This window comes from Theobroma umbraticum, unplaced genomic scaffold, assembly GCF_002168275.2.
Source record: "Theobroma umbraticum cultivar Fairchild unplaced genomic scaffold, ASM216827v3 scaffold_81.0, whole genome shotgun sequence".
Lineage (NCBI taxonomy): Eukaryota > Viridiplantae > Streptophyta > Magnoliopsida > Malvales > Malvaceae > Theobroma > Theobroma umbraticum.
In genome coordinates, this window is record NW_018397268.1 from 512,409 (window position 1) to 526,718 (window position 14,310).

The 14,310-nt window shown below is 35.0% G+C and overlaps 2 protein-coding genes and 1 pseudogene across 2 annotated transcripts; 1 reads left to right on the plus strand and 2 right to left on the minus strand.

Moving 5' to 3' along the window:
• Positions 1-1,497: 1,497 nt before the first annotated feature.
• On the plus strand, positions 1,498-2,381 carry LBD21 (LOB domain-containing protein 21). Its single transcript, XM_021440579.2, has one exon. The coding sequence runs from the start codon at positions 1,633-1,635 to the stop codon at positions 2,149-2,151; it is 519 nt and encodes a 172-aa protein (XP_021296254.1). The 5' UTR covers positions 1,498-1,632; the 3' UTR covers positions 2,152-2,381.
• Positions 2,382-3,478: 1,097 nt separating this feature from the next.
• On the minus strand, positions 3,479-5,337 carry LOC110425441 (sequence-specific DNA binding transcription factor). Its single transcript, XM_021440361.2, is given in 7 exon segments — positions 3,479-3,492; positions 4,565-4,686; positions 4,688-4,994; positions 4,997-5,100; positions 5,102-5,156; positions 5,159-5,199; positions 5,201-5,337. Coding segments are annotated over 7 exon segments (708 nt in total). The 5' UTR covers positions 5,266-5,337.
• A 176-nt stretch (positions 5,338-5,513) lies between these two features.
• LOC110425637 (pentatricopeptide repeat-containing protein At3g56030, mitochondrial-like) lies at positions 5,514-7,071 on the minus strand (annotated as a pseudogene).
• Between the last annotated feature and the right edge of the window lie 7,239 nt (positions 7,072-14,310).

Consider the following 14,310-nt stretch of genomic DNA (forward strand, 5'->3'; position numbering starts at 1 on the left):
AATTTACCATTCTCTTTTATTTTGTATAATTTTTTTGCTATAAATATAAGAACAAACTCGGTAACCAATGAGAATATAATAATTTGCGATCAAATTGAAATTTGTATAGAGATAATATAATTGGATATTTTATACTATTCAATTCGATTAACGTATATCTTATTCGTTGTCATTTTTAATTTGTAAAATTGGATGATAGGCAAAACCGAGATCGAGATGGAAGGGAACTTATCAAAAAATTTAGATCTATTTTTTCCCATAAAACCAAATAATGTTTCACTAGGGACTATGTAATTTTCCCATTTCAGAAAAAAAAAATTAAAGGGGTTACAACTTTGGCTCCACAAAATGCAAAGTAGGGATTCCTTATTGATCTTTTTCACCCTTTCTAGCCTTTCATGGGGATAAAGCCTCAAGCAATCTCTAGGGCTCAATGCTTTTCTTGTGAAAAGTTCTCTTCTGTCCAATCAAATGGGGTCTCTCATCTTTAATCGAAGAACTGCCACATCACAACCAAACTCACCAATACTTATTTATAATGCTGCCCCATGTACAATTATTTCTAGCCCCACTTCCAAGACATAAAACAAAATAAATACATTTTCTCTTGTGTTTTCTTTTTTCTCTCTTTCCAAGTCTTTGAATCAATGTTTTTGTCTTAGATATTTTTCAAGATTGAGGGAACAAGTTCTTCATTTGTTTTACTTATGGAGAATTATTTTATTCATTAACACAAGAGGTTGTTAAATTTTGTAGACGAGATTAAAGGTTCAACAAGTTTTTCGTTTATGAAATGAATACATTTTTAATTAAATTCACTGAGATTCTATTAGTATTTTATTAGAGTCTATTTATGAAATGGATAGTTTCAATTAAAAGTTCAACAAGTGTTTCGTATATTTATGAAATGGGTACATTTTCAATTACATTCACCGAGATTTGACAAGTATTTTATTGGAGTATATTTATGAAATGGTTATGAGGTTTGATTAATATTTCATTAAAGTATATTTATAAAATGGATAGTTTCAATTAAAAGTTTAATAAGTGTTTCGTATATTTATGAAATGAGTACATTTTTAATTAAATTCACCTAAGTTCGACAAGTGTTGCATTAAATGGTTATGAGTTTCGAGTAAGTATTTAATAAAATGAGTAATGCTTGTGCAGGTCTTGAATCAACGACCTTCGCGGTATTAGCACGACGCTCTAGCCTACTGAACTAATAAGCTTAGATAATATTTTATACTTTATGAACTCTTCCCTGTTGTTGTTGCAAATAGAAATATTTTTTATTTTTTTTATAATTTTATGTCACATGTTTCTTAAACTTCTCATTATGATCCGTAACGAAATTATAATGGATTCAAGTAGATAAGAGTACCAGGAAATTCCACATCAAATAAGTAGGAGCATGTTCTAAGTATACACAAATGAATACTGTAAACATCTTATCAAGTTAATTTTTTTTTGAAAAGAAAGTAAAGATTTTGTGACATTGTAACATTTGTACTAGACTGATACTGTTTAAAAAGGTTGTGCCTATTTAAATGGAAGCTGGACAAGAGGATAGGACACTGGAAGTTGAAAGCCATTTGTAGTGGGGGGCGGGGGGCAGTGTGATGTGAAGCCATGAGGAGTCAGGAGCCACGTTCAAGTGCTTCTTGTGCAGCTTGCAAGCTCTTGAAAAGGAGGTGCACTCCCAACTGTATTTTCGCACCATACTTTCGATCCGATGAACCCAAGAAATTCGCCAAGGTCCACAAGGTTTTCGGTGCCAGCAATGTGAGCAAGATCCTGATCGAAGTGCCCGAAGAGCAGCGAGAGGAGACGGTGAATTCCCTGGCTTACGAGGCTGAAGCAAGGCTTAGGGACCCTGTCTATGGTTGCATTGGTGCCATAGCCCTGTTGCAGAGGAAGATGATCGAGCTGCAACATGACTTGGCCCTTGCCAGAGCACGTCTGGCTCGGTATGCTGCAACCACTTCCTCTGCTATCATCAGCAGTGATCGGGTTAGCATGGGTCCATTCGGTGAGTTTCAGGTCCCGGCTGCTTCTTGTGGAGGATTCATTGACAGTTTCAGCCTGAATTCATATGAAGTGAACCAAGATGCACATATGTATGATTTTAGCCAAATTCCATATGTATAAAGATCTCTCTCTCTCCCTCTCTGGTTGGTTACTAGCTCTGAAAAAACTTGGCATCTTTGGCCTTAAATCTATGTTTCAAGATCAAGATCAAGTAAGAAATTATATGGGAATTCAAAAGGGATTCTCTAAATAAGTTAAAAAGTAAGAGAAAAAGTGATAAATATGCGTGCAATGTTGTTTAGTGTTCTCAAAAGTAGTCATTTCAAAGGACAAGTTGAAATTATAAGTCATTGGCAATCTCCAAAATGTAGGCCAGAGTGCTGCCTTCATTTTCAGATACTCTCCTGCCCAACCAAGCAAATATCACATGCTCTTGTTCGCAAGCTTGGCCTAATTCTTCTCAGCATGAATTATGACCGATATCACCCATTGTTACCCTGTCCTCTCTCTCTCTCTCTCTCTCCCTCTGTTATTTTTCCGAAACAAGTTTTAACTGCGATAACGTGGTCCTACGTCCTTCCCTGAGGTTGAAGTCTCTAGGATCCGAGGGTTGGGGTAAGTGAGCCGATGGACACAAACTTTATCTTTCATTTGTCCTTTGGTGCATGAGTAAACAATATCTTTAGCTTTTCAACATGTTAATGTCACGGGAGTATTACTCTTACTCCAAAAAATTAATTTAATGAGACGTGCGTAACATTCACGCTTATAACTTTTAAGAACTCCCCCTTACTTATCTGAGGTGAGATTTCACAGTATTCTCTCCCACCTAAATTCGTGCCTTAATCACAGATTGGGTCAGCTTGCCTACTCCATCTGTTAAAACACTTGGTATGGCACTGAAATCAAGTCCGAGTTAACTCTAATCTTCTAAAAAAACTAACTAGATAAAGTGCGCAACGTCCAAAACTATAAACCCAACACACCTCTTTTATCTATTTGACGTGAATTCCGGGTGATTTTGACCATAATCCAAGAAAAGCACATTTTTCGATTTGAGTTCTTGGAGCTGAAATATGAAGCTTCAAATATTCCAATTGCTCAACTTCCACAGAATTCTAGTCAAATCAGGATTAGCTATCTTCTTACAAGGTAGTTCTTCCATTTTCCACATTAAACTATCAATTATAACAATAAAACTACAGAATACAAAAACTTAACAAGTTGATAAAGATGATCGTATTATAACAAGTAGAAAATACAATGCACCTGCAGCAAACAACTACTTATGTACAAGAAATGTTACAACCACCACATGCACTTGATTTTCGACCCGATTGGATCTACAGATAGAGACTTCTGTCTCAGTTAATTGAGATCGAAAGAGGACATAGTCACAAAGATAATCAGACTCAGCTTCTATTTTCAGATGGTATGGCACAATCTCCTAGTGCTTCTTCCCTGTTCAATTGCATGCAAAGTTCACAAAAATGCTTATCAGACATCAGAAAGTAAACAGAAACCAAGCCAAGGCTCAGTACTAATACGAACTTCATATGATGAATCAAGCTTAATAGCGGCCGGAGTTTCATATACCTATCAGTTCTAAATTCAATTAACAAAAATTAACCAGATAATATGAGGCAGGGGGGGATTGCTCTTGCTGCAGTGCATCAAAGATTGAGAATACGAGGCAGCGTCTTGTTAAAAGAAAACCTCTCTGTTTCCCCCTTCTTTAATGACTCTATTTACTTGAAACCCAAACAAAATACTAGTTCACCACAAAAATGATTTTCACATGCATCCATTACTTCGTTTGGAACAGCTCACATTATATGTGAAGCAAGGGTTAAACTTCAGATACCAAATTTACATATCAAGCACACAGCCTCTATATAACAATGCTACCCAAACAACATTCCAATATTAAAAGTTTTTTGATAAATGATAAGGGTAATGCTAATGGTGGTAATTACTGGCAACATGGCAACATTCAGATAGACACATATGATACGTTCGGGTTTGGTTCAAGGTAATGCTAATGGTGGTATATTAAAAGTTTTTGATAAATGATACGGTAAATGCTAATGGTGGTAATTATTGGCAACATAGCGACATTCAAACAGACACATTTGATAGGTTCGGATTTGGTTCGAGGTAATGCTAATGGCGGTAAGTAGTGGTGAAGTTTGATGTTAAAAGACAATGACAATCAGCATGCAAACATTAAGATTTAAGTTCGAAATAGTCCAACATGAACACTAATTACCACCATTGGCACCACCTCAAGCCAAATTATCCATCAAATGTGTTTACGAATAATATAAACAATTGTTAAATTAAGAATCAAGGCATATCTACGCCATCAAACTCGTTTATCAATCATCCATCTAATAACATTAGTTCAAATATCTTGATAATCAACAAAATTTTCCACAAAATTCAAACTTTTTTACTTGAAACAAAGCCAATTGAAGCAAAAATTCAAACTTTGGCATGATGAAGCAAGGAATTTTAGTTTTTTCCTGATTACCTGGGCGAGTCAAATGCTTTTGCCGCTTCGATTTCTCCATCTCCAACTGAGCATCTACAAGCATGTTCATTCTTTGAAACTCCAGATCCTTGGTAAACTCCATTCTCTGTTTCTCAAGTCCTTATCTGCTGTTGCTTCGAGCTCTCGATCCTCTCATAGATCTCCCCGAACTTCAAAATCGCTCTCGCTAATTCCCTACACGCAGCTCCATCGGATAATCCTACGTCCTCCACTCGATGCTCTTTTCTCACCTCGTCCTCGTCTCCGTCCTCGTCGCCAAACGAGCTCTCCGTCGACCTCGGCCCCTTCAGAAAAGATGTCGCTTTTGTTTTGATTGTGAAAGTAACGGCGGGATGCCTTTTATTGACGGAGGCGTTAGCGCCGATGAGGGAGTCGATGCGTTTGAAAAACGGCCATTTTGACGGCGGGGTTTGGTTCTTTCCAGCTTGTATTTCTTCTTCAACGTGTCGATCCGGTTCTTGCATTGGACGTCGGTTTTCCTCTGCTTCGCGCCATTTTGACGGGAGTTAACGGGTCAGCACTTCTTGCCAGTCCTTCTGACGGAGGTCTCCTCTGTTAAGCCTTAAATACGGTCTCCCCACGCCTCGATGAGCGTACCGGTTGCCCCTCGCCTAACAGTCTTCGCGGCCGCCGCGCGCCGCCGGAGGAGTGGGTGATGTGAGGGGACCACGGAGGTTCATGGAGGGAAGCTGCTAACTTGTGCGCCGGAGGAAAGGAGGACGAGGATAAAGGAAGCGGGAGAAGAATCGGATACTGCCAGGAGCAGATGGGGGAAAATGGTGAGAAGTAAGGGGAATTGGCCGTGCATTTCTTTTGTGGCCGGGGTGACGTCAGCTCTTCCGTATTTGGTTTTGGGGTTGGGACGGGATGGACTTTGGACTATTGTACCAATCATACGTCCGTGCAAATTTTCCAATATCCTATGGCACTCCTCTGCAAGTCAAAATTTTACTCAAATTTTTAATTAAGTAAAACTAACTTATCTCCATCGATATCATATGCTCTAATCTTAAAACCCAAAATAAACAAAATCGACTTATTCCGAACTTAAATATCATGATACGTAATTTCTGTATTAATTTTTTAAAAATTTTAAAATCGATCGAATTATATCTTAAAATAAAAAATACAAGCTGGACTTATTTGATCAATTCAATTAAACAGAATGACTCTAATTATAATATTTAATAAAAATAATCAAAATCGACTTATCTTGAGAATACTCAAAATTGTGCATTAATTTCCTTTGGTCCCTTGATTTTTGTTTACATTCATTTCAAAAAAATCAGTCAATTTTCTACCCATGGTCAATCCCATTTTCCTATTTCGACAAAACAGCATTGCTTCATCTCTCCTTCGCAAACCAAATCAATTTGTTAGCCAAACCCCAAAACTCTCTTGGTCCAACCTTCTATCCCCCTCGACAAGCCATCACAAACCTCACCGCCTGGTCGCATGGCCCAGCCTCAACATCCCATGATCACGTGCGTATGCGTCGAATACATCACGTGAAAGACCGTACCCACCATGCTCCGCAGCAGCGACAGAGCTCCCTCGACCTTTCCCGCCTTACACGTGCCCATAATCAGAGCGTCGAACGTACGCCCGTCCGCACCCAACCCTTCGTCCTCCATCTTCTTCACCACGGCGGTCGCCTCCGTCAACTTCCCTTCGAAACAATAAGCCGCCAGCAGATAATTATATGTTGTCACGTCCGGTAAAGTCCGGCGTCTCTCATCAGATCCACCACCGCCAGGCTCCTCCATCATCTTTTCTTCGTCAACGCACACAAAATCGGATAAAAGCTAACGGCATTTAATCCGTACCCTTCCTTGACCATCGTGTCGATCACGCGCAGGGACTCGTCGGTTTTTCCAGCTTGCAGAGACGAGCGATGAGTGAATCGAAGCGTTCTTCCGCGGGACGCCTTTGTCAAGACGAGATACGGTTCGGACAAATCGTCGAGGATGGAGAGGAGAGATCCGCTGGCGGTGAGGAACTTGAAGGTTTTGGCGGTGTTGTAGCATCCGTCTCTCACGCGCTTATTTAGGAGGTACCCCACAGTCACCAAGTCCCCACTTCGGCCTGCTTTGTAGACCTGCTCGTCGTAGTACGCCGAGGTAGGCTCGTCAGGGAATGGCTCGTCAGGCACTGGCCCGGGGTTAGGGCTTTGGGCGGTGAAGAAGCAGCGAGCGGGTAAAATCTTGGGGATAGATTGGGGATAAGGAGATTTGTTATGGAGTTTACGGAGAATTGACATGGTTACAGTCACAGAGAGCTGGCACGAGAGTCGGAGAAATGGGGGCATCGTTGTAGGGTTTAAGGGGTTTAATCGGGGAAATCGAAGATTTGGGCTTCAGGCCCAAATAACAATACCACTAATAGAAGCTATGCTTACTGAGGCCCAAATAGAAAAAGATTTGGGCTGACAATAACATAAAAGTAGTTTTGAAATGTAAAAATTAAGTGTTTATAAATAAAATAAAAATAATTAATGTTCCAATTATATATAAATTGAAATTTTGAAGTATTAATTTATGAGTACTTGAATTTTTTTTAATAAATTTTTTATTTACAAATTTAATAAATTTTGTTAATATTTGTATTCAAAAAATTTAAAATATAATACAAATAAATTAAACAATTTTCATCAATTAAAAAATTTTCATCAATTAAAAAATTTCTTGATATCCATGATTTTAAAAGGTTTTTACCAAGATCATTGAAACGAGCTCATGGATTATTGGTCCCGGATTACCCAACTTGGTCAATATACAGTCGGTCAAGATCTATTGTTCCAAACTCATAATTATTTCATTATGTGAATCAAACATATAGTCAATCTTTTTAAAAAATATATATAAAATTATTGATCGAGACCTTAAGAGATTGGTTAGATTCATGGACCATTAAACTTTAATATTAATTTAAAAATTAACTTTTAAGATTACTGCTCTATACGCCGACAACTTTTTAAATATTTCATGTACAAAATCAAAACCCTAAAACTTAACCATTATCTCTCAAAAGTGAAAGATTTACATGTTTTACATATGATGGAAGAATCAAGATTTCGTCTACATCGATAGGGTTAATTCTCAAATGACTGTACCCAAAACAAAAAAAAATAAATAAAGAAAAGAAAGGGAAAGATGATGAGTAGTCATGAAATGTTTTGTCCCAGTCAAAGAACGACTGTTCCTTGCCATGCTTGTTGTCTTTATACTATCCCTATCGCTGATGATCTTCCTGTTTGTTTATCCAAAGAGAAAAAAAACTGGTGGGGGATCATAATGCGATATAGACTCATCTCCCCCTTTTGAAAAACAATGCTGATGATCAATAACTGTTGGCGGAGATTAGCCTGTCTCTCAATTTTAGCTATATATATATATATATATATAATCATATATAATCTTAAATCAGCTTCAACTTTTTTAAGGAAAGAGGAAAGTTGTTGAAGATAATAAAAAACCCCACACTTCCCTTTTGCTTGACAATGTCATGGATATGAATTGATTACATGCCCCCACATATAAATTTAAATCCCATTCTTCCCTTATTCAAACTCGTGCTAAGAAAAAATTTACATCTTCGTTGACAAAAGAGTGTGGTTTTTTTTTTTAATTATTTACCAATTTTTTATCCAAGATATGAATTATCTTGTTTTATTTCTCGTTCGGTTTTAAATTTAGAGTTTATGAGTTAGGGTTTATATATGTACTTTTTATATTATATATAACCAAAAATTAACAAAAAAAAATCTACACTTGTGTTTGTATTATTAATTTGTGAAATAGACAATGAATATAGAGAACAAACTACATAACCCTAGGATTAGTTCATAATAAGATAAAATAACCTTGCAATCTAGTATGGGTATTTTTTTTTTTTGATTGTTTTGATGTGAAATTAGGAATTCAAGATTAATTATGCATCGAGAAAGAATATTAAAAAGTAAACAATTGATAAAAAAAAGAAAATTAGTGATGATGACTATGATCACTTTATCTAGTATCCCCTTTTATTTATCTTTAATAGTGATTTCATAATGAACTTCTTTTTCTAAAACAGTTAATATTTTGACTTTTTATATAATAAATTTATTCATATTAATAAGTATAGAATATTTATATTATAAAAATTAAAATTTTAATATAAAATATATCAAAATAAAAATTTTCGTGACATATATTAAGAAGAAGAATAAACAAAAGTTTCCCTCTTCTAATTGGTGATGAGAACGAGAATCAATCAAAATCAAGCAGCCACACCTTTTCTTTTTCATTTAATAAACAAATTAAATTAAGCTAAAATTAGAACTAATATTCGGAATCAGAACCCATCCTTAAACCTATATTATAAAAGAAAATTATCTTTTAAACTAGCGCTACTTAGTATTTATCTTCGTGGAAAAGGAAAGGGGAGCATGTTTTGCTTTTCTCTGTGAAAAGACGTGATGTGTTGAATCAGTTAGCCCCAGCTACAAAAAAGGAGACAGAAGATAAAATTAGGAATAACCAAAGAAGCTAAGCATGCAGATCATGCATATCCCATCAACAACAAAGCAAATAGAGGATCACAGATTGCACTCTCCCCTTCTTTGTCTTATTCTTATCTTAATGAAATATATTATATATATATATATTACAAGAGATTTGCATCATCTTTGGCTTCTTTGGGGCCTAGTTTGACCTACTTACCCTCATTCCCATGCTATTTTTTTTAAAAAAAATTTAACATAGTTCTTAGTATGATTTGTAAATTGTAACCCAAAATCATTGACATGATTTCTTATTTAATTCATTTATTATTTATTTAACTTAAAGTTACTCTTTAAGATTAGTTAAAATATGATTTTTTAAAGAGTTGTTAAACTCTTATTTATCAAAAATCGTATTGTATTAAATGCAGTAATAGATGGTTAATGATATGAGTTTAAGTGTATGTAGAAAAGGATTAGGCTATTTTAAATTTAAAATTATTTATGAATTAATTGATTAAATCAATCTATTATTAATATAGACATGGTATGAGATTTATTATCAATTTTTCTCACTAATGATGTCCAATCGATGAAAATTTTCATAGGAAGTATATTCCTTGACAAATTTTTTCTATGTTATTCCGTTTTCATTCCCATGGTATAAATGTATAATAGATTTGTAGTTAATAGGGCGGTGATGGGGTCAGGATTTGACAAGGGCATCTCTAAATGTTTTTCATAGTAATGTCGTGGTCATTATCATCCAAAGTAAATGTTAGCACATACAGTTAATATGCCCAGCTAAGCTAAGCTAAGCTATATATATTTATATATATAAATAAATACCTAACTCTTTCCTTATATTTACAGAAAGACAGCTAGCTAGCTATCCCACATTAAATTTTTAATATTTTAATGCTTGTAGCATAGCTGACATAAACAATTCTTCGTATATTTTCTAAAATTCTTTCTTTGTCTTTGATTAACTTCGATTGGCATCACAGTATTGTTTGATTAGACAATTTGAATCCCAATTCCCACTAGAGGCTCTCTCTCTTTTACATGTTATGCTCATGTTTGGAATTTTCAACACAAGCAAACCTCTTGATAAACATATATACATGGCAAGCAATTTAATGAGCCAGAACCCTGCCAATTCATCATAACCCCTTACAGATCAAGGGAAATCTTCATAGGAAATTGTGTCTGATTGAGACAATGAGGGTTGAAACCCTTTGCTTTTGTAATATATATTTTTCACTTCATTAACGAGCCATGCATGGGGCAAGCAAAAGTGATTGAGGTTCAATAATGGAGATCAGAGGTCTTTGAACCATCCAACCCTCCATTCTTTTGACGATTCACTTTCTTTCAAGGGCAAACAGGCATTTTCTTGTGCATTAATACTCATAAATAATACAGCATGCTACTAGAATTTTTGGTGAGTGCTCACGATGCAGTTGCCTGCTTGTCCTTTGCTGTGCAGGCCCTACACAAACCCTTTGGTTGGGAATACTTTGCATGCGTAAATTATCCATCTAAAGTGCACAAAACATCTTGATCTGTTATTTTGTTTAATAGCGGTTTTGGCTGCTTCCCTTTTGGACAAGAATATGATACATATATATAGAGAGAGAGATGGCTTGATCATGCAAAGCTATGAATAATTGCAATATTTTCAATATATTAATTGTACCCATTAATTGTAATTTATATTTCGAAAACATTGGATATATTAATTTTCTTTTATACACACACTTACATATATATTATACGTGAGTACGGTCATATTCGTAGCAAAATACCGAATTCGTCAAAACTCTACAGTTAAGTATACGTGAATGAAAATAATACTAGAACGGGTGATCTACCAGGCAAGAGCTAAGCCTTCAAAAATATAGGATGCATACATCTACCAGACTAATGCATAATCAAATCTTTTAACTTGTCCAATCAATGCGGAGGGTAGAAAAAATTTGATCATATATAAAACAGCAAATCATAGGAGAATTCATCAACTTATTCCTGAGATGTAGTCCGTATCTGCAGGAGGAATAAAGAGAAGCTCGAGCTAGGGGCCGGGTGCCCTCCTTGTTCTTGTCGGTGACAATACATCTCCATAGCCATATAGCTCTGCCAAAAGAGATTAATCGAAACTAGCTAGGCACAACACTTTTTTTCTAGCCTCTGTGTGTGTGCCACAAATCTCCCAGACAATACGCTCTTTCCATAGCTGACATGAAAGAGAGTCAAATCTGTTTTAAAAAGCCAATTCCCCCTTCACATGTTTAGGAAGAATCAACCTATAAGTTCCTTAGCTGCTTGAGGGAATAATAATGTATTACATTACATGGTTAAAAACCAAAAAGACAAAAGAATGAAGTGATTTCTGAACCTTCCTTGTATATTAATTTACTAATAATGTACAGCAAAAGCTTGTGCCAATCTCATCGATATAGTGTGATCTATGTGCTAAAGAAAATAGCTAGGAATGGAAAATTAGGTAGAGGCACAATTATTTTTAGCCATGGCTCTCCTTTTTTGTAAAAAGTATATATCCTCAGTTATTTTAACATATAATGATTTACTTTGTTATTTAAGAGAAAGGAAGATTCGAATTCGATTATTTGAGTTTGAGATATATATAATATCAAACACTGGAGTATAACATTTAATAATTTATTCTTTTTATTTGAGAGAAAAATAATTCAAACTTAATTTTTTAAGTAAGATATATATTACAATGAAATAGATCTCCTTTCTCGATAAATTAAGTAAGGTGTAATTATTTTAACCGACTCTCCTTTCTCGTAAAAAGAGATATATCATCAATCGTTTTAACATTTAATAATTTATTTTTTTCATTTAGGAGAAGGGAATTCAAATACCCTTAATTTTTTGAGTAAAGGTACATAATACTTACTATTAAATATCAAATATTCATATTGATATATACCTTTACAGAATAGACAAAATGGGTGTAATTAAGAATGTGCTTTCGAATGACTCTATGCTCATGTTCCTCTAATGGACAAGGAATGATAACGAGAGTGAGAGGGGGTTGGATAACACCAGCTAAACTAGACTGATATTCTTTCCATTGGAAGAAAAGAAGGAGATTTGCAAGAGGATCAGATTTGTAATAAAAAACAACACAAGAGGTTTGATATATATTCTTGCTGTTGTAATCGAGATGTACCAATGATCATCAGTTGGTTATATACACGAATCAATCAACCAACGAAAGTGCATTTGTTTATTACAAGACAGATGCTGTAATCTGACTTAGCTATCACCATCCAAACACATCGGGGTCCATTGTCCCGACAGGGATGACCGGATGAGTGTGCCTTGACGCACTAGTTGCCAGTTAATGCAACCCCCCCTCATCTCCTCCTTCGGCCCTTAAAAACTTTAAGCAACTTTTCTTAATCTTGTTTTAAGTCAATGATAATATTAAATTAGATCTAAACCTTGATTGATATCAAAACCCAATGTTTCATTTTTCAAAAAAGATAAAATTTTACTGAAAAATTAAAACGAACAGAAGATAAAAAGTTGAATAACCGAACACAATAAAAAGTTAAAGAGTAAAAATCCAAAAAAAAAAAGAAAAAGGAAAAAAAATGAGCGAAGCTTTCTCCTTTTTATATATGTAATTGGTAAGGTAATTTTACGACGACAGAGAGATAAAATTGGACAACCAAGCACAATAAACACTAAACAATTACAAAATAATATAAAAATCTCTAACTCTATACGTTAAACTAAACACAAGCAAAGCTTCCTATGATAATTTTCAATTTTTGTTTTTATTTTCTAGACTTGATGTGAATCTTATTCCTAATGGAGTATATCCTTGCTTATTAAAATGTTAAAAACCAAACAAAAATAGTACCCAAAAATAAAAAACAAGAGGAGAAAAGAACAAAGTTTGATGGGTGGGCAAGGATACATACTATATAGGTCCATCAAGAACAGTGGTTCCTAAAAACTGGATCTCCAAACTGGTTAGACATCCAGGCACTTTTCACATGGTTTTATCTTGCACCAAAGCTTAATGCATCTTCTTAAAATACCGTTCCAAATCTTTGATAATAATATTTGGGGTCCACCGAATGTCCTCTGCAACAACTCAAAGGAAAAATAAAAATAAAAAATAAAATAAAATAATAAAATACCCCAAGATGAAGTTAGTAATTCCTCAAAATTAACCAAGACCCCACCAAGCAAAAGGTGCTCATCATCTTGATGCACACAAACCAGGTCTTCTATAATATATGGCCAAAAATATTTCAACCTGTCGTATAAGATACTGCCGGTGGACATTAACAAGACAAGTGAATTCGGTCGACTTGGTTTGAAAATTTCGAAAATTATAGAGACATGAATTAATACACATGATTTGATTGTAAATTTTAATACCAAAGGTTAACCGAATAAATCGAAGAGATTAATATTCTTAATCGATCTAAGATTAATCCGAAATAACTGAATTCAACGGATTTCGAATACTGATCAATTTTTAACCTAAGACAATTACTATGTACCCCATTTCCTGCAAACTATATGTCCATAGAACTTGGACTTAATATGGCATTATAATAAGACCCTTTGATTTGACTTTAAAACAAGAGTTTAAACTGTTTAAAAATTGTATTTAACATTGAGATTTTACAGTTCAGACTAACATTTGTGAAATGAGCAAACTGTTAATCATTTCGGGTTTGACTATTCACACAACAAGTAACATGAAAATTTTTGGGAATATTATTCATGTCCAAGATATGATCATTTCTAATGAGATTGTGCAATAATCTTGAATTTGTCTTTATTGTTGAAATCATCCCAGCATGTTAACAAGAGCTTAACAGGGGAAGTGAAAGGAACATTATCCGAGCCCAAAATCTAGAGAGAGAAAAGGAAAGTGATGGCTATCAGTCTTGGCCGAACAGACAGAAAGCAAAGCCAAGCTGTTAACATTTGTTTTGATATTAATTTTTCCATAAAGTGATGCCCGGAGAATCTTGGCACAAATCTTTCACAGTTAGACAGAGAAAAGATCCACATGGCCTGACTTACAATAATCACAATACCCAACAAGAAAAACAATTCACCAGAACCCAAAAACCAAGTGTTGTTTCTTCTCCCTTCCTCTCCTTATATAAACCCTGGTGGGGGAGGGAAAGCTCCCCATTCTTCCTTAACCCAAAAAAAAAAAAAACTCAAACCCAAACCT